The sequence below is a fragment of the Lampetra fluviatilis genome, chromosome 43 (genome assembly GCF_964198595.1).
Source record: "Lampetra fluviatilis chromosome 43, kcLamFluv1.1, whole genome shotgun sequence".
In the NCBI taxonomy this organism is placed as follows: domain Eukaryota; kingdom Metazoa; phylum Chordata; class Hyperoartia; order Petromyzontiformes; family Petromyzontidae; genus Lampetra; species Lampetra fluviatilis.
Window position 1 is genome coordinate 446,422 of NC_136317.1, and position 20,230 is coordinate 466,651.

At 50.8% G+C, this 20,230-nt stretch overlaps 1 protein-coding gene across 5 annotated transcripts in view; it reads left to right on the plus strand.

The window, feature by feature from the left end:
- LOC144946969 (mitogen-activated protein kinase kinase kinase kinase 4-like) overlaps nucleotides 1–20,230 on the plus strand; it is a 105,175-nt gene that overhangs the window by 74,541 nt on the left and 10,404 nt on the right. The window contains exons 11-24 of one of the 5 annotated variants that reach the window (XM_078876037.1): nucleotides 676–748; nucleotides 1,022–1,241; nucleotides 2,096–2,269; nucleotides 2,929–3,015; nucleotides 6,262–6,519; nucleotides 6,926–6,961; nucleotides 10,393–10,545; nucleotides 11,150–11,410; nucleotides 11,858–11,955; nucleotides 12,949–13,148; nucleotides 13,721–13,815; nucleotides 17,493–17,668; nucleotides 18,693–18,792; nucleotides 19,408–19,578. In XM_078876037.1, coding sequence (XP_078732163.1) covers nucleotides 676–748; nucleotides 1,022–1,241; nucleotides 2,096–2,269; nucleotides 2,929–3,015; nucleotides 6,262–6,519; nucleotides 6,926–6,961; nucleotides 10,393–10,545; nucleotides 11,150–11,410; nucleotides 11,858–11,955; nucleotides 12,949–13,148; nucleotides 13,721–13,815; nucleotides 17,493–17,668; nucleotides 18,693–18,792; nucleotides 19,408–19,578 — 2,102 coding nt within the window. The remainder of the gene's footprint in view (nucleotides 1–675; nucleotides 749–1,021; nucleotides 1,242–2,095; nucleotides 2,270–2,928; nucleotides 3,016–6,261; nucleotides 6,520–6,925; nucleotides 6,962–10,392; nucleotides 10,546–11,149; nucleotides 11,411–11,857; nucleotides 11,956–12,948; nucleotides 13,149–13,720; nucleotides 13,816–17,492; nucleotides 17,669–18,692; nucleotides 18,793–19,407; nucleotides 19,579–20,230) is intronic. The other 4 variants (XM_078876040.1, XM_078876038.1, XM_078876039.1 and 1 more) reach the window with 4 other exon arrangements.

A 20,230-nucleotide genomic window follows, 5' to 3' on the forward strand; every position in this document is an offset into this window, starting at 1 on the left:
AATGTAAATGTGGGTTTAGCTATAAAGTGGCGAACATTATTGTCATTTGGTGGAATGGACGGGAAAGTGCTGCCCCCCTATTGTGTAGACCAGAGGTCGCTTGATGAGGTCTCTTAGGAAACTGGCATCCGCTTCCGTGGGTTGTTCTCTCACACGAAGGGTTGGCACTGCTCTGCGGGAGATACGAATGGATTCTCTATTGTATAGCATATGTACTTCTGTACGTTGAACGTATTTCGCACCGTACGTAGCCAACCATGCATGCTAATTGGAGGTGCGAGGGAAGGACAACAAACTAAACACAAAGCAGTTCGAAAGAAATTAGTTTTCAATCTAGGTGATGTAAAAGTGCATAGCTCTAGTAGTGGCTTCCTAATATTGGATGGAAGAGCGTTCCAGACAGTCACAGAAGCGCATCCGAAAGTGCGCAATGCAGTGACAGTCTTTGTTCGATGGCCAGCCAATATACCCTTCTTAACTGTGAGACATTTAGGTTGATGAAGACTTATACCCTTTACCCTTGCGTTTATAAAAACACGTGCCGCTATATACCACAAAATTGTTATCGTGAATGTTTTGTGTTCTCAGCCATGTAACTTCAACTCCAGACTGGCATGACCAAAACAATAATTGAGTGCACGTCTCTGCTTTTTTGTTGTCGTGGTGTCTCGACAGACGAGACGGAGTTCGAGTACAGTGGGAGCGAGGAGGAGGACGAGGAGGCGCAGAATCAGGAAGGAGAGCCGAGGTGAGCGGTCCCCGGCGCCTGCTGCTGGGTATTCGGAGTTTGCGTGTCCCTCTCCCCGTGGTCACGTTGATTTTTTTTCGAATCTTCCGTTTTTTCCCTCCACATTTAAAATCGTGGGTTTCGAGTATTTGGCTGCTATAAATGTCCACGTGATTAGCCACTTCGTTGAGCTATCATTTGTGATTGCCAGGTCTCCTCTGAAAAAGATCTGCACAGCAGAAATGTGTTTAGTGAACGTGTGCTCGTTAACTGTCATTGCATGCATTGTGCCAGCTCGATCGTGAACGTCGCCGGCGAGTCGACGCTGCGGCGCGACTTCCTGCGCCTGCAGCAGCGCGGCGACGGGCGAGAGGCAGCCGAGGTGCAGCGCCGGCAGCTGGAGATGCTGGCGCGGCAGCAGCAAAGCGAGAACGACGGCCGCAAGCAGCACCTGCTGGCCGAGCGCCAGAAGCGCATCGAGTACCAGCGGCAGCAGCGGCGGCAGATGGAGGAGGTGAGGTCGCGGTGGCTCGAAGATGTTGACTTTCCTCGCCTGGGAATGCAGGAGGTCGTGGGTTCGATCCCGACCCTGACGCCTGCTGTATGTTTGGAGTTTGCGTGTCTCTTCTCCCCGTAGTCGCGTGGATTTTTCTCCGGTTCCACCGGTTTTTCCCTCCACATTTAGAATCAATGTCACACGTTTAGATAATTTTCCTGCTATAAATTCCATCATAATAAGCCACTATTTTCAGCTTTCATTTGTGGCCAGGTCGCTTCTGAAAAATAGCTGTTTAGCTCAGTGGACCTTGCCTGGTAAAATAAAAGTAGAAAAAGGAAATTGTTACATTGTATCTCGCTCGAGGTGTGCGACAGTGACTATAAGATGTCAATATTGGCGTCCAGGTCATGTTTTTATCTAGAGCGATAGTTCAGGATGTCGGTGTTTACAAAAAAATACAATCCATGACCCCTGACCCCCACTGGTTCACGTACGTTTGGCCAGGTCGGAGGCAGTCAACTCGGTAGGCAAAACTAGTCGAGGTGCAAAATCTGCCTCTATTAGTAGGCCTCGTCTACCGTTTAAGACTCTGTCCTCCAGAGTAGAATTGCTTGGTAAGATATCGGTAATGACCGAGATAAAAAAAAAGTTTAACAAGAAGACCCTCCCACTCGAAAGCGTGCGTGTGAGGAGCGTTGATCTGATCAGCAGCTCGCCATATACAAAGCCAATGCCAACCACTGCTCCATGATGGAGACGGGGTCCTAGCATCGGCTGAGCAAGTGGCCGATTATCATTTTTAAATTACTTCGGCAATGTGCCCCAGCTTGACCGCTCCGCTGATCACGCCGACGCCGTGTCCCTCGCAGAAGCAGAAGCGGTCACGCGAGCAGTCCCGGCTGCAGGAGAAGGAGCTGCGGAGACGGAACCCGGAACCGGGTTTGGAACACGGCCAGCAGCAGCAGCAGCAGGAGCAGCAGCAGCAGCGGTTGCGCGCGGATGCGGAGGAGGAGCGGCGGCGGCAGGCGGAGCGCGAGCAGCAGGTGCCCACCCCTTGGCCATGTGCGCGAGTCTCGAAGGGCGAGCCACCTCGGAAGGCTCCCTTGTTTGTCGTTTCCCAGAGGATCTTTAGTATTTGTGAATGTGGGTGGGTTTGTGTGTACACTTGTCTTGAACATGGCCTACGAATAATGATGATATTAAACCGAGCAGCATTGTAACTATTTAAAATGAAAAAGTAAATCAATGTTTTATTTTACCAGGTGAGGCCCCCTGAGCTTTTATAGCTCTTTTTCAGAAGCGACCTGGCTATCACAAATGATAGCTCAACACAAAGTGGCTTATCACGTGGAAATTTATAGCAGCCAAATACTCTAAATGCATGTTTCTAAATGTGGAGGGAAAAACCGGAGGACCCGGAGAAAAATCCAGTGACTACGGGGTGAGAGAACATGCAAACTCCAAATTTCCAGGCTTCAGGGTCGGAATCAAACCCACGACCTCCTGCATACCAGACGAGGCAGATAACATCTCCTAGCCACTGCGGTCATCCTCGGTATTTAAAAAAAAAATGAAAACGTGTGTAAAGTGAAGTGATCTCAGGTGGGCTGTGAGGCCTGTAGCGTTGAATCGAGTGAGTCGGCGAGTGAGTGAGCCGTTGACCGTGTGTCGCTGCTGTGATCGCCTCTGTGTCGACCCTCAGGATCACATCCGACAGCAGTTAGAGGAGGAGCACAGGCAGTTAGAGATGCTACAGCAGCAGCTGCTCCAGGAACAGGCTTTGCTTTTGGTAACGGTGGTCGGATCTATCCAGCGCCTCCTACTTACCACTTCACTGCTTTCCTTCAATTTCTTCCTGACTTCCGCAAACAAAAAGTCCATAAAATATTTTTTGTTGAAATGGCCAAGTGCTGTGTGCAAAATTATGTTTATGGCAGCATCACAATACCCAAGTGCTGTTCAGAAAGCTCCTATATTTTCTCCTTTTTTGTGACCATTTGCAATTGGCAAGCTCTGAATCGTAAAAAAAAATATTTTATTGGCATTTTTAAAGCATATACGTTGCTCCTTGTTTCCATGTAACTCCAATTAACTTTCCATTCTTCTCCACACCTCGCCTGCCCATTAGCTCGCTTGTATGGTTTTCTTTTATTCACAATTATAAACGTCTGATATTAACTTGCCCTTACAAACCCAGCCTTGGGGCGCATGTTTGTGATATTGGCATTTCCTCCCCACCACCATTCTCTTGGTGTGTGAGCGTAAATCATCGCAGGGGGTGGAAATGTCAATAAGCAAAAGAGCATGGGGACCCATCTTTGTTTTTGGTCGTCGTTGCCAGCATCCACGGATGTCCTCTTAACCGCTCCGTTAGCGTTTATCAAGCAGAGTCAGAATTCGAAAAAGAATCCTACTCTTTTATGTATACCAGAGGAATACGATGAACTATGAAGCTCTTTTTCACAGATGTCTAGTAGGGGCAGGTCAGAAAGTTACACGAACGTGTGATGGAGAGAAGTCTTTAGGGAGTGGGCACTAAATGTCTGCGCCAGCCGCCTAACTTCACCCCGCCCACTACCCACAATCCCTCGGCGGTCATCTCTGCATCGAGCGTGGTGCAGCAGAGGCTTGAGCCACCATCGCAGCTCAGGCAAATTAAATTTATAAACTTGGAAAAAGTTGCAGAATGTTGTTGACAAACATTCATCTGGAGTTGTATGGTAACCTTGATCTCTCCTTTCCCTCTCTTTCATGGCCATTTTTTTTATTTTTCTTCTTAATCAACTTTACTGAATACGGCACCCTTCACAAGCAAACATGGAATTACATCATACCCATTCAGGATACACGAGAGTAAATGTGTACACTTCAAAATATATAACGAGATTATAAAATACACATTTAACCTCATTTAAAAAATGGCACCACCTTTCTTATCGGGTGGTGTTCACGATGCACTCCACTTGAACGCAACGTCAACCAGCACCATGAACATGCGGCATCCTTTACTAAATAAATAACAGCGGCGATGGGGCCCAAGTGTGCACGCAGGCGCCGCTGCTCTTGTGGCACCGACCTGCAGAGGTGAGACACCCATTCGCTGCCGTAACTGCCTGGGGACCGGCCACGAAATGGACGCTTGTCCTCATTTTGAACCAGACTACGCTCACCTCCGCCATCGTTAGAGGCGCAGAAGTGACCGGCGGCAAGACACGGCCCGTCTTGGAAGAGCCCGTGGAAAGCGCAAGACCCGGGTCCTGGCGCCCTCCCGCAGTACGGCAGGCAACGTCTGCCAGTCCGCGAACTTGTGGCCGGCGGGGTTGTGGCTGCAGTCTTAGCAGCAGCGAGAGGACACTGCCGCTCCGTCCGCTTGTAAGCACGCGGAATTCGGAGCGGATGTATCCTCTCGTCGTGCGGCCCGCAGTTTCGAATGTTGGTAACGCCAGCCTCGCCCGGCCGCAGTCAGAGATGCGGCCACACGGACCAGCCCGTACCAGAAGAGCGCCTGCTGTTGCTCGCCCAGCCACCACCCCAACGCCGACGGGAGTGCGTTCGGGCGCATGCAGTCTGTCACCGGAACACCGTGCAGTTCGCGAGCTCCTCGCAGCGATGATGACGGGGCCTTCCCACCTCACCAGCCGATCTCCTCCCGCAACCGTGCTGACGCTCCCCCATGAGACGCCGGTGCCCTTGGGGCCGTGCCATCCACTCCTCCACGTGCGCGCCTCCCGAAGTCGCCTTCCCGGGTCTGCCTTGTCCATCACGGCGCTCGCAAGCGCAGGAGAAGTCTCCCAACGGGAACGGCCAAGCGCCCGCGCTGCTTGAAGTTTCCACCTCCCGAGGGTTCGTCGTCCGTGACGAGCGCGGTGACCCGCGGCCATTGGACACGGTTCGGCGGGGTGCAGCTTCGCGCGTTGATGGACCGGGCTGTGTACAGTAGGAGCTGCACCAGGTTTGCGTGCCCGGGTCGCAAGAGATGCAGGGCACGACCTTGGGGTTCGTCGTCTTGATTCGTCCCCTGGGCTCGGAGGTGTCCTCGGGAGAAGTCCGAGCAAGATGCTGGGAGCTTCCCCCGGGACATTCTACCCCTGGCTCGCGTTCCCAGAGCGGGAGCCACTGGTGGTTCCATAGAGCGACCTTCACCACTAAAGGGACAGGTCCCTCTCCAGTACTCCTCACTGCCCCTCCTGGAGTCATTCCTTAGTTGGATCACGAGCAAATGGGCCGAGCCATCCAGATGGATCAACCGCATGAACAGGTCGCCTCAATGTCACGCCCTCGAGCATGCGCACGTCTGGTTGTTGTATAGCCGGGGTCTTTCTGCCGCACTCGTCTGAGGTGACACCACCGTGCTCGTTGTGCCAAGGTGTTTTTGTGCTTCTCTGCTTCTTGCAATCGCACCAGGCAGTTGTCTGTGTCGAGTTACTTCTCCTTTCAGGCCTGTTCCCAGGTACCAGTCTCCCTTTTTCACCTCCCTCCCTCTCTCCACTTAAATATTTCGTGCTTCATAGAGAGGTCTGGTTCTGTTGAAAACTTGCATTACCATTGTGATCTGGCTGTGCTAGAAAGTACTGAGGGATTGTGGGTAGTGGGCGGGGTGAGTCAGGTGTCAGGCCACGGGTACTTGGTGCAGGGACTTAGTGCGGGCACTCTCCACAAGCTTTCTCTGCATTCTGATCCTGCAGGATCGTTCTAACGTAACGGTTAAGAAGACATCTGTGGATACTGGCAACGACTCCCAAAACGTTTCTTACCGAGGTACAATACCTCCCTTTCGTGCAGAAGTGACTATGGCTGGACAGACAGGAGGCAACTGGAATCTTGTCACCGGCCACGCGACCTGTTCACCAGGGCACCAACCCTGCGGTTGTTTTTGAGAGGTGGCAGCTGTGAGCCACTTCTTGCCCCTGATAGCAATCGCCGCTCGCTTGCGCTTTCCAACGGCGAGCCTTACGCCGGCCGCTTCCACCGAGTAACGGCGCCGAGGGCTGTTTGTCCCCCGCCCCCTCTGTGTTTGTCTTGGCTGCACCGGCAGCGGGAGCACAAGCGCAAGCAGACGGACGAGCCCCCCGAGCTTGAGCAGGAGGAGCGCCAGGCCCAGTTGCTGCAGCAGCAACTCAAACAGGAACAGCGCTATCTACTGTCCCTGCAGAAGCAGCAGCAAGCAGAGCAGCAGCAGCGCGTTGCCGCTGCCCCCGGGCCCGACAGGCAGAGGCAGCAAGCGGCGGCGGCGGTGCAGTACCACTACCTGGAGGGGAAGAGCTGCCCTGACAAGCCGGCATGGGCCAAGCAGGTTGGTAGAGCGCAAGCGCGGTTACACTGTGCATGTCACATTTCACTTGTGCCCTTCCCCCCCCCAGAGATTTTGAATGAATTATCCTGTTTCCGCGTCACAATTCGGTTCAATAATTATTTTTTGTTTACGTCCGATTGGTACTATGTTGTCTGCTCTATTAACCCAAGTACAACCGAGCAAAATTGGCATGTCATAATTAATCGATTCTCACATTGCGATTCGTGCGTCGCGAGCGTAAGAATCGATGTGTTGCGACACGGCTAATTTGGAAACCTCTGCCCTTAACGCCACCCGTGGGCTAGTTTCTGTGCCCGTCTCCCCCCCGCCCCCCGCCGTGCCCTTTCCCCGCCACCCCCCCTGCTTAAACCGTCGCCCCTCTGTCGTCATTTGTGTTTCCGCTCAGAGTCCAGACGTGCCGCTGCAGGCAAGGCCAAGTCAGGTATCACCGAAACAAAGGACGGGCAAACGCGCAGCACTCAGATCTTTAACCCCCTTAACTGTCCGGCATGCACTAATGGCCACAACAGTCACATGACGCCCTTAACGGACGGCCTCACGCGCACTGCTGCAGCTTTAACGGTCACATGCAACAGCCCCCCCCACCCCCCCCCCATGCACGTCGGAGGGCTCGATTGACGCGCACGTGCAATTTGTCTGCACCGTGTGTCTGTGCGTGCGTGCGCGTTAAAGCATGCGCAACGGTATACTTGCTTGTGTGTGTGTTAAGGCCCGTGATGCACTGGGCAGTTTTACGGCAGTTGCATTCTTCACCACTGCCAATGCATTCATAGAGATCAGCTTAGGCAACCTGGGTACAGCAATGACAATTATTTACGCGATCGAACCCAAAAATCCTATATTATGGATCCTCTTCGTCGCGAAAGCCTTCATGTAAACTGAATGCCAATTCTTGACAGAAGTTCTCGCTCGCCACTGAAAACCCGATTTGTTGCGAAATAGTTTTCAGTAGTGCCTGATCTGCAGAGCACACAACTTTAGGTAGTCATGTGACCTCTGCTGTTTTATTGGAAGTAATCATCCTAGCTGACCATTTGGGGGGAGGAGGCATGCATAAGTTAGATTTGTTCAGGTTTTCAGCAACTTCTTTTTATTTTTCGCAATAGGAAATGGTATGGCGGTGCTTCCCAGCGACGATTGCCATAAACCTACCCTAGTGTCACGGTTTACGAGCGTCCTGTGCGGTCGAGCAGGGTATCTCTACTTCAGTATCGCGAGGGCTGGAGTTGAGATGCACTGCAGTCTTGGTGGGAATGGCTCGTAGGTTTAGTCTGTAGATTTTGAAAGGAAGATGCAACCGAAAGACAAACGGCTCTTACAAATGCGTAGCTGGCCTGCATGTGTCCCGGGCTGTCCGACACGAGGTTTTTACGCTTCCTCTACTGAGAATAAAGACTTCAACAATAGCCTTGTCATGTCACTGCATCGAAGAAGTGTTTTTATAACGTTCCATTGATGTCAGAGTGTCGTGACGGCACGCTTGACTGTAACTAATGAAGCTTCGAGCGCTTGTCAGCCCAGGACACGCAGCCTAGGTAGAAACTCACACTGTCAAGAGCTGTTTGTTTGTTTTCAGTGATGTCTTCCTTTAAACAGCATGTTAGTAACAACAGGGTCTTAAAATCTACTTATGTCTCTAGTCTTCTGTGGTGGGTTTCTGTACATATGCACACCACATATATACGTTTGTATTACGCGTATTAGGGAAATATATACAGCATGCAATACTCATTTTATTGTGTGTGATGATGTAACTCATTATTTGGCATTTAACAAGATTTACAATTAAAGTTGTTGTATATCGTCGGCTATCGTTTATGCGCTGCAACTTTGAAGGCCCTCTGCCCATGCCACCTCTTACAGCCGCTAACTATCAAAACTAAACTTTTTATTTTACCAGATAAGGCCCCACTCTGCAATGTAGCTGTTTTTCAGAAGCGACCTGGCTATCGCAAATGACAGCTCAACGAATTGGCTTATCACGTGTACATTAATAGCAGGCAAATACTCTAAACACACGGGGAGAGAGACACCGCAAACTCCGAATATACAAAAGCCATCGTCAGGGTTGGGATCGAACCCATGACCTGTACACCAGGCGAGGTAGTTAACATCTCCTAGCCACCGTGGCTCCCTCACCGTCTCTCCTGGCACGTGAACTCATCTCATCGTTCCCCTGTGGTGGCGGTCGTCCTCCTGGGCGACCGCTCCTTGGGCTGCTATACCGTCACCAGTCTCGTTCTTCAGCCATCGGGGTCCCGTCTGGTGACCCCTCCTGCCCCCCAAGATCCCATTGACCAAACTGTCCGTGTGGTGTCTCCGATTTTGTGCGTTGTTCGTGTTATTTAAACTCTCTCTCTCGGTGCATTGCTAAGCACTCACCTTTCTGTGAATTATTTAGTGCTTTTCAACTTTCGTTCCATTTAATGTATCAGGGTCCATGCGTCTTGACCCGTACGACATAGCCGGCAGTACGTACCAATTAACTTTCTTCATTCGACACATTGGTATGCTCTATAAAATGTGCTCTCTTTAACCAACCCACACTGAACTGCATGGTGAAGTATGGGTCAAACACTGGCCATCATGTTGTAAGATACGATCCAAAAATTTTACATTTGATAATGAGAAACGCTTCGTGGGTGGAGGAGGCCACCGATCGGCATATTTAACGATCCAGCGATTCAAGTCGAATTTGTGCTCACAGTGCATACTCTTCAGAATTGGTCTCTTGTGGGTTTTGCATATTGCATGAATACGTTACGTTTGAGTGAATGGAATGAACGAGACGGAGCAAACTACTCTCATGAGAGATATTGCCAATGAGACGGACAGAATGATTAAAAACAAACGAGTAACACCTCCATTACCAATGAGAAATGACAAACAAGACGAGAACACTCCAATTACACACAAGACAAACGTACGAGATGAGCAATACAAACAACACCTTGCTTGCCTAGCAGTCTAGCAGTACAAACACACTAAACAAAACATTTGACAGGGACAATACCAACAAAGTTAGAACAAACAAGAGAATCGAATTGTCCATGCTGCCACCAACGGGTCGCTTAGCTCCTCTTAACAATTAGCACTTAGTTCATCTTAACTAATCGCAGCAATTCCCGTTGAGGTCGTGGACTGTGATGCAGATGCAGTTATTCCCTCGTTATTCGCGAGAGATGCGTTCTGGAGATGCTCGTGCATAGAAAATTTCCGCGGAAAATGACAATGGCCTACAAATATCATGTGTGCAACGTCTGCAGATGCTTCTAAAGATTCGAGAAATTATCTGTCATCACTTGCTCTCGCGATGCAGTCGCGTCGAGTCCCAGATGCGATTCGCAGATAGACAAAATTGCGGATAGCCAAAATCGCGGACAGCCAGCTGGTGAATAATGAGGGAAGACACGAGTGCACATAATGCCAGCACCAAGGCTCTCTCTGCCACCTCCTGCCACCGTACTTCCCCTACCCACAACCTCTGAGGATCGCTGTTTTCTCTGCATCTCAGAGCGAGCTGCAGACAGGGTTTTAGCCACAGCTAAGTAAAAAAATATATCAATACAAGCACACAAACGTATGGGACAACATTTGAGATGGACAATACAACACTAGGCAGAACAAAGGGGAGAATTTAATCGTGACCCTCGAATTGTGACAATTCTCGAATCGTGACAATTCTCGAATCTCCTTGGGGTTGAATCCATTACATGCCGAGTTATCGAGTCCCAACTTAAAAGCATTGCGAAACCAGTAGCCGCTGTTTCTGCGGCAGTGCACCGGGCCTTGCGGCTACGATACACGTGCCGCTCGGGTGAGGCTGACGGGCGCGTGTGCGCTGCTCTGCAGGTGGAGGATCGCTCGAAGCAGAACCGCAAGATGCCCGTGGCGGCGGCCGCCGCCGGGGGACAGCGAGCGTCACAGCCGGACGTGTTTGCCGTGGCGGCACCACAGGGACCAGCAGCGCCGTCCGCCTTCCACAGGGGGGGCCCCGAGTCGCAGGCAAGTCTGCCGCTGGGGGTTGCCCCAAGGTTGCCACACAGGTTGCGGCGGACAGGGCCGTGTGAACAATACAACCACGTTTGTGGCCGGGTCCCTTCTGAAAAAGGGCTTTATTGCTCAGTGGGCCTTCCTGTTTTGCCACCACCCATGCCCAATGCCAGACACTTTATTGTTATTCACCTTGGTTTTATTCATTTTGAGTTTTTAAATGTGTAAAAACCTATCATTTTGTCATACGACTGGTAGTAATCCACATGGTGATGCTAAGGTTTGCATTGCCACGTTACCTTGGAAATGTATCAATAGTGCTACAGTATTACATTTCAACCAACATAACGCAGTATATATAATATATATTTGGAAGCTACTCAAAATATGAAGGCTCAACCTCGCTTAACGCCTGAGATTTGACAGGATCAGGCACATTCTAGGTCGGTGGTTTGGTAAAAAAAATGCTTTTTGTGTTGTAGTTGTCCTACCCCTGCACCTCCGATTCCCATGGTTGGCTACGTACGGTGAAATATAAGTTCTACATACAAAAGCAAACGAATGAATTAATATTGCGCACACGCGTGTGACTGGGCTTGCCGATGTGCGCACGCAGCACCAGCAGGTGCAGGTCGCGCACCGCGTGCCGCTGCGGCAGCAGGGCTCTGGCCCCATGGCACGCTCACAGTCGGTGCCTGAGCAAGACCTCCTGCCGGCCGCCGCGGCTGCCCCGAGCGCTCCCCCCGTGGCCTCACTCGGCAACGGCGCCGCCCCCGCCGTGGCCAGCCCCCGGCATCCCGCCGCTCCCGTGGGCCCCGGAGGCCCAGAACAGTTGCTGGCACGGAGCAGAACCGAGTGGGAGGATCTGACGGCCAAGGTGAGGTCGACGTTGTGGTTTTGAAAAGGCGGCGGGGGACATCCCGAGAGCTGGCTCTCGAGGTCCCGAGGCACCGCGTGCCCAGCGCCACTGAGAAGAAATCCTTGAGTTTTGGCAACCATTGTTTCACACTGGCTTCTCAACTGTAGCAAGTTGATTGCCACGGTCTGGTCACCAGTAACTGCACACAAAAAACTACTTTTGCGCAAATTGATTGATTCCTTTTAATTGACTATATTCCAATTCTGAGAATTGGTGTGAATAAGAGGCCTGCTGGATTGACCACCAAACGTAGTTCTGCGACATTGACTTCTGGGGGCCCTTCACGTGCCCGCATTAATTCGAGGACGCGTTTGTGTTATATTTTTTTCTTTGTTTGATCGTTTGGCCCTTGTGTCTCTTGTGCCTGCGTCTCGTGCTTCTGGCTTTCAACACGACCCTCAACAGGTGCCGGTGCGAGCCGGACTCGTCTCGCCCAAGCTGGGCCGCAGAAACTCGCCCAGCCACCTCCCGGGGCTCACGCCGCGCCACGCTCGCCAGGCCAGGTGCGGCCGCCATGCTTGCCACCAGGCCGGCAACACACGGAGGGGATGAGGATTTGTCTTGTGGGCAGGAGAGTCCAGAATGTACACATCCGTGTGTTTTGTGTACATCAGGAGAGCAGAACTTTGACTTTACTGAGGGCTAAATAGGTAAAGGGTAAACTTTCAGCCCTGCACTTAAACTAAAACTATCGTACCAGGTAAGGCCCACTATGCTGCATAGCTCTTTTTCAGAAGCAACCTGGCCACAAATGATAGCCGAACAAAGTGGCTTACATGGGCATTTATAGCGGCCAAATACTCCCAACGCATATTTCTAAATGTGAAGCGGAAAACCGGAGGACCTGGAGAAAAAGCCACACGACCACAGGGACAACACGTAAACTCCAGATGGCCATGCATCAGGGTCAGGAGCGAATGCAAGACCTCATCTATACCAGGCAAGGTGGTTAACATCTTGCTATCACGGTGCCATGGCTGGCAGAAGGGCTTAGAAGGGAGCTCTGTAGCTCTAGAGCATTTTTTGGCCAATTCTTTCAGGCTGGACAGACATTTTGCAATAGGTGGTGTAGCGCACACTTTACTCCACATCACGCTAACCTGCCAATTGACTCTAGTTTACCTGTTCATACTGCATCGAATCGTGCCTCTTGGGAATCGATTTTTTAGTTGGTATATAATAGTTTCACGTGACCTCTGCAGCCATTCGATGTACTTCATTCACAGTTTGTAATAAAAAATGTATTCCATAGAATTGTAATGGTTCATTCAATTGCTGGGAGGCAAATGATTGTATACCTACCAAAGACCTCTCCGAACTTGATCACCTCTGTTTCCAAGTTAATCATTACTGCACCCATCTAAGCCACGCGCACACGTACGTATGTGTGCCAACTACGCTATGCCACTGCGCGTGTGCGAATCTGTTACGCGTGTGCTTAGAACTGCGCCTCCTGCGCGTTTTAATTTCAATTCCCGCCAACTGTTTCGTTTCAGTGCCGGCAGTGCCTTGGAGGCGAGAGCGGCAGGGATCGTGCAGCACCAGCAGCCGCCGCGCAAGTTCAGCAGCGGTGGCTCGTCCAGCTCCGGATCCGGATCGCACTCCGGATCCAGCACGCCGGGATCCCGACCGGGGTCGCAGCCCGGGTCTCAGCCCGGCTCGCAGCCCGGGTCTCGTGAGCGCAACCAGAGCAGAGGTCATTGCCCCAACGACTACCGCCCCTCCCCCAACCCCATACTCTCACCTCCTGGCACCAATCTTCCCTGGCTGTGTGTGATAGCTGATGCGTGTGTGGACTAATGAATCCACACGCGCATCTGATTCATGCTGTGCAGCTGGGTCCTCGGAGTTGCCCTTGAAGGAGACGTTTTGTCTCAATGGATTCTTTAATTTGCAGTCCTCCTTAATCCGCTGTTGGGTGATGATGGCCTTCCCACACCACGTTGGTCATGGAGGTTATTTTGACCTCGCTTGCCTCCACTGATCAATGTGGTTTTTGCAACAGGTGCTTGTCGAGCATATTCTGGGTAAACAACGCAAATATGTTCTTGTTATTATTGAGGATGATGCCAGCTCTGTGGAGTGGTGCCGCAGTGGTTAATGACGCTTATGACGTCGGTGACCATTTTCATCCGAACTGACCCTTCACCAACCCCTCAGAGAGGTGGAGTCCAGCAGTGGATTGACAAAACGTTGTAAGAAAGAAGGCAAGCTCTGTGATGTTCATTATTTCGCGGTCTTTAATGACATTCTCGCTACACTTTGCAGGTGCCACCCTTCAGGTTGAAGCGTCGAGCAACCCTGAACCGTTACCGGTTACGCAAGTGGAGCGACCCGAGTTTACGCGACCGATGAGACCACCGGTAAACCTGCACCGACAGCACCGCCAGTTGTCGTACTAATAAGAATACTTTGCTCCTATCATCATTCTATCCTGTATGCATTGTAAAGAAGAGTGCTGTAATCTTAACTTAATAGCTCAGTGGGCTTTACCAAGTAAAATACAAGTTTAGTTTTAGTAAATTTTTTAGTGATCTGCTTAACTTTCCTATAGTTTGCATTGTTTGTTGTAACTTTCTGACCTGCCCCTGCTGGAGAGCTGTGAAAAAAGCTTCGTTGGTCATCTGATTTCTCCAGGATAAATACAATATTCTGATTCTGCACTCTGACCTAGGTCGACTCAGTTTTAAAATGAGTGCTTTGTGCAATGTAAACACGAGTACACGTTAGCTTGACTTGACATTGCCCACACTTATCCCCCTGTGCGCCATGCCAGCTTTCACGGGTGATCGCTAAACGGAACGCAACTTGTCTCAACGGTTTGCGTCGCTGTAGAGCGTCGATATTTTTTTGCCTCGTTTTTGTATCAGTTTTTTTAAACGATTTCTCTCACTTTTCCCGACTCCACGCTTAACCATAAGAGCTATACAAAAGCTATCTCTGAGGTCAGTTCTATCACGTTTCCCGCACTTGGTTTGCACACCTTTTTAAGACGCACGCCGCGATTGCGTTCGGAGGATTATTGTTGTTGTTGTTGCCGCGGTCGCGATTTTACACCACGCTGCTGTCTATTTGCGTCGGCACGGAGGCGGTAACAGCGGCTGTGTTATTGCTCTCCTCCTGACGGCGCCACGGGCACACGCGTAGGGTGAGATGATGGTGGTAAGCGCCCTACCCGCTGCTGCTGCGACCCTCTCTTGCGCCTGCTTCCATCGCAGGACGCTGCTTGCGTCATTCCAGTTTTATTTTCGGTCTGACCGTCTGAAGCGTGTCAGCGGTCACATTTCAAATCCCCCCCCCCCCAAAAAAACCTCAATTTGGCCGTATCTAAATGAGTAAATGGTTTTGCTTCTTTAAAAATCGTGATTAACCAGCGAAAAGGATAGTGAGACATCTTCAAGAGTCATCTGATGGTAAATGGAATGTGACTTCTCCGCTGATGTGTTTGTGTATATGCAGCGTGTTTTCAAGATGCATATATAACCTGTATATGTATCGACTTATTATGCACGATCAGCATACAATGACTGTAAATATAGTGTGTAGTTTTTTAGGCATTCAATGACTTATGTCTTGATTTAGAATAGATTTGTGTGTTCCCGATACACGTGTCAACTCGTGTGCGGTTGTGAATCGGATGATTTGCAGTTAATTTGAACATTAGATTTACACCGGTGGAGTGAACGAGGCCAGAAAAATGAGACGATAACAGATTGAAAATAATAGATCTTTGAATGAAACGGGTCACCCCATTCCCACGTTGGTAAGAGGGAGTCGCTTTTGTGCTGGCAAAGCCAGAATGTGGTTTCCTACACCAGGCAACCGGCCTGCAGAAAGTGTTGAAGTCAAATGCTTGCACAGTCACTGTTTGGGTCGTGCTTTTCGCCTGCACTGAAATTACCACCACCTCTACCACTCACGAATGAGCTAAAACTGCACCTTGCACAGCATTGAAGGATGGCACCGTTTTGTCAATTCAGCACGAGCTCCGATGCCGCAAACTCCTGTGCCCAGGATGTCCTCCCAGTCCCAGCTCGTCCTGTGCCCACCTGGTTACCTTGAGGTGGCCATGTCAGCAAGCTCCTTTCCTCACTGTCAGATTCGAGAGGGTGCCCCCCACCCCCCACCTCGGCACCGCAGAAGCAGTAGTGAACGGAGCGCGTTGACGGTGGCCTATCAAAGCTAGTTTTCACATTGGGTGCTAATGCCTCGTTGAAAGACTGGCAGGCACTTGGACTGGGGAAAAAACGGTGATCGTCAAAGGCCCTGGATTTTGGCCCTGGATGCTGGAGTTAAGAAGCTCATTTGCTAAATTAGAGTTTCTCAACTCCAGTCTTTGCACCCCCCTCCCCCCACGGTAAAGCTTCCTCTCAATGCTGCATGCAATGTGCAGTGAAACTAACTTTGCAACATGAATAGAAAATATTGCTATTCACAAAAATGTGGAACCATGGGGCTTGCGTGGTCCGGAGTATGTAAAAACGCTGGGCTGGAGCACCGCAGTGAAGTTCCACCGTGCACGCTTCACGCAACGACTCCAATGGAGTCGTTTGCACGCGCTAAAACTAAAGTAAAAGAATGCAGGTTAAAATTATGTATTTGCCTGATCAATTTATAGTATGCACGTGCTGTGATTTGTAACCAATTGCTATTGTTGCGTCGGTTGTTGGTTTTTTTACGAGTTAATTGAATCATAAAAGGAGTCCATGATTTGTAATTTCACAAGGTCAGCTCGGCTGAAGCACAACATAGCTGTAGTGATACCCTCGCAGTTCGCACATCCTTAATAGTGTCCCACCCCCACCTTGCTTGGTGGGAGCTGAGGTGGCATGACGTCGGCACGACGCAAGAACCCATCGCTGTGGCATTGCCGTGACATCATTGCGCAGATGTGCAGGGAGCCACAAGCAACTGATTACTCCACAAATTTATAATCCTTAAACGTTGAGGTAGCCAGGTAGCTCAGGTCAGATTTACATGTGTATGTTGAACTTCTTTTGCACGATACGTAGCCAACCGTGCTGATAGGAGGTGCGGGGGAAGGACAACAAACTAAGCACAAAGCAGGTCGAAAGAAATTAGTTTTCAAGTTAGATTTGAAAGTGCACAGCTCCAGTGGCTTCCGAATATCAGAAGCTGACACGAGTTTTGAATCTAGGTAGCACCCCATGCTGAAACTGGGTGTTCAAGTACAGTGAGTCTATGGTCTCAGCCCAATCACCAATGACTACGGAAAAAAGCGCATCAGTACCGCACTTAACGTGACCAAATTCCAGCTCTGAGAATAAAAAAAATAATATTAGTTTGACTGTCGCATGACCAAGGATTACAATGTAGTTACGGCCCATTCTCTATCTTGATGGATTGTACTTATTTCAGCAGGAAGGGCCCAATGAGATGCTCGGCGCTATTTCATGGGCGTCCTGCGACGGGTACAGATCTTAGTTCCACAAACGTCGTTACATAGGTCACGATACAAAAGACGCAAGTGTCAGTGCATGCCGCGAATGGAACAGAATGAGGTGTTACACTTCTCTAAGGAGAGTTGCGAATGGATTCTTTGTCTTGTGACGCGGCATGATGCCGATAGCACAGTTGGGGTAACATTTGGGGAAAAAGACAAAGAAAATAGAATTAAAATCATGCATGCAACTGAATCATTGTTTTAAAAGGACAGGGCCTGGGACTCAATAGATAATAAAAAAAAGCCTTAGAAAAAAAATGGAAAATGTACACACCAACCAAGATTCTGGTTGTTAGATGAATACATTATGAATCTACCGACTCTAAACTCTACTGCCCATGCTTCGCTGTGTTACACCACCTGTAGCTTTGCACTGTGTAGAGTTCCCAAAAATCATTTGTCACGATACGATTATCGCAAACCTTGCATCTCGCGATATATCGTAGTATCGGCACATCGCGGCAACCCGAGCCCTGCGCCAATTCGGGCCCCCGTGCTGGTCACCGTTGCCACCCCGCTCTATCGCCACGAACCCGACCGCACGTGACGATTGCTGCCACCCCCTGCCGCCCGCAGGTCCTGTCGGACACCGGGCGGGTGGCGCAGAAGTCGACGGAGTACTCCTCGTCGAGCGACGAGTCCGCCGACTCGGACCAGGAGGACGACGAGGAGGAGGAGGAGGACGCGGAGGAGGAGGCGGAGGGCCGGCGGCGCGATGGCACCATCCCGGTGCACGGCATGTCGAGACAAATGTACGCCCCCGCCGCGTGAGCCATCGGTGGGGCCGGGCGGTGGCGAGGTCGATCGGAGCGGCGTGCAGGCAGTGGAATTGCTAAACTTAAAAAGTGAAACTACATTAAGCTGTCTTTTATTTCACCAGGTCGAGCCCACTGAGCTGTGTGGCTCTTTTTCAGAAACCACCTGACCTCAAACGATAGCTCAAGGAAGTGGCTTCTCACGTGGAAATTGATAGCAGCCAAATACAGTAGTAATCCCTTGCCAACGACGAGGGTAGGTTCTTGAAATCCCCCACAGTTGGTAAATTCGCGGTTGGTAAACTGATGACCTTGTGGTGAGAATAGGATTTGGGGGACCAAGGTTGCGAGTGAACCTAAGAAATTATGTTCACTAAAGTTAACCAATGAACACAATACACTAAATAAAGAGAATTTCAGTCACATTTAAGGACATGTTTAATTAAGGAAAGTACAGTAAATTAAATGGCATTTTCCTGGGGGGGGGGGCATTTAATCCCGACACTGGGGATGCATGACGACCACGCGACACGATTGATGTCCACGGGCCCGCTGTGCCCCGCGGTGTTAATTTCATCGGTCATAGGTCAAGTCGACATCAACAAAGCTGTCTTTGTGGATTTCTTTAGTTATTCTCTTAGACTATTCAACTAAAGCAGTCCATCATTTAGTCCACGGTTGGATGTTAATTATTATTGAGGGTGCGTGCAATTTTTACCCAAACCGATTGGCTAACCTGTTAATAACATGTTAATAACATGTATAGCCAATTACCGTTTTGGGTCTTGATGCGGTGCTTGACAAAATGATGGTGCTCTGCGTCTTCCTTCGGACTCGTTCGTCTCCCCTCGTCATCGTCGGTGATGTTTTGGGTCATGGTGGCTGTCATCGCGTTTGCTTGTTGTCCACTCATAAATGGCCTCCGGTACCTAAACTAAAAACTCACTTTGTCTTGACGTCACAAATGCACTGAACAAAATGACCCCCGGTGCCCCCCCCCACACCGCCGCGTTGTCCGCAGGCGCCCCGCGAACGACACGGACACCTTGGTGGTGCACGACGACACGGGGCTCCCCTCCTCGCAGGACCCCTCCGGCGACGGCACTCTGATCGTTCACGAGGTGGCTCCCGCCGTTGCTACGGAGCTCTCTACCCCCCCTCTCTCTCGCGACCGCCGCGTTGCTCGCGATCGGTGCCGTGCGCACTGTTCGCTGAAAGAAGCCCCCACCCCACCCCATGCCGTGCGAGTACTGGGAGGTGTTTGACCGTATTTCACCGCGCTTGCCAGGTGCGGGTTGATTGAAGGTGTTGGGGGGGATATCCGAGACTGGGTCAGACGGCGTTCGTTTTAGCTACGGCCAGGAATCGAGCTCGGTTTGAGTGCATTAATCCTCGGGAAGCATTATAACGTCGCAGCGCGCTTGTGAGTGCGCTTGTGAGTGCAGATTACACAACTATGCTGCGCTGCCCTCTGCCGCCTGCAGCATAGCCCTACAGTCTATAACACCTGTTATGCATGGTGTGTGCCCATCTGACCGCTATCCATCATCAATCCAGCTTGGCTTTCGGGATCCCCAGCTTGGCTTTCGCTCCCCGTGCAGACACATGTACACACACACACTTGGCGTGCTAACCGCTACGCTCCCGCTCCCCACGCAGACACCCGAACGCAGGTGCACACGCGTCGTACCATGTGCAGGTCTCGCTGTGTGCTCACCCTCGTGTCCTTGCGACAGAACGAGAAGAAGCGCGTGGTGCACGCCGACAGCAACGGCATGGCCGGCCGCAGCGGGGCCCTGCCGGACCTCCTCCCGCAGAACCCCAGCGCTCAGGGCCCCCACGGCCCCCACTCGGCGGCGTTCAAGGCCGTGCCCTACCCCCCCGGCTCGGAGGAGGAGGAGGAAGAGGTAGCTGTGCGCTCGCTCGCGGCCACGTGGCTCCCGCGCTGGACGAGGCGGGTCGCTTGCTCCCCCCCCCCAACCCCCCGCCGTTTGGCGCGCCGCTACTCGCTCTGCCTGTCTCGTACTTTTTGTTTTTTCTTTCATTTCGTTGCTTTTTTACTTTCGTCTGTGCTCTTAATGCTAATTTACGTGCTGTGGAAGACTGGTAGGATTTTTATTGGATCATTGCATGGAAGCTAATAATAATGGTAGTCTTTTGAAGGCTATTGAGGAGTGTTAATATTGTTTGCCTTTCGATTGGTTACTTTAGGCATGTTTGGTACTCGTAAGCTTTCCCATAGTTATTGGTAGGTTTTCCAAGTACTATTCAAGCGACATTTACAAATTGTAGGCTTTACGATAGCTATTTTATGGCAGGTGGATAATGCTGCACCTTCTGAGATCTTCTACTCCAGGTCTGTGTTGAATTCTGCTAAATCACTGGGGATATTTCTGCTCTGAGAACGGGTGTCTGCGTCGTGTCCTTTCCAACGAGCAATGACGCATAAAGAGTGATTTGCCTTCGTCTCTCTCTACCCACCACATTCTGTCTGCCCACACGGCCCTGTGTCTGCCCTCCTCCGGCGTCCGTTTCTCAACCCTGCCGCTCGCCTGCTTC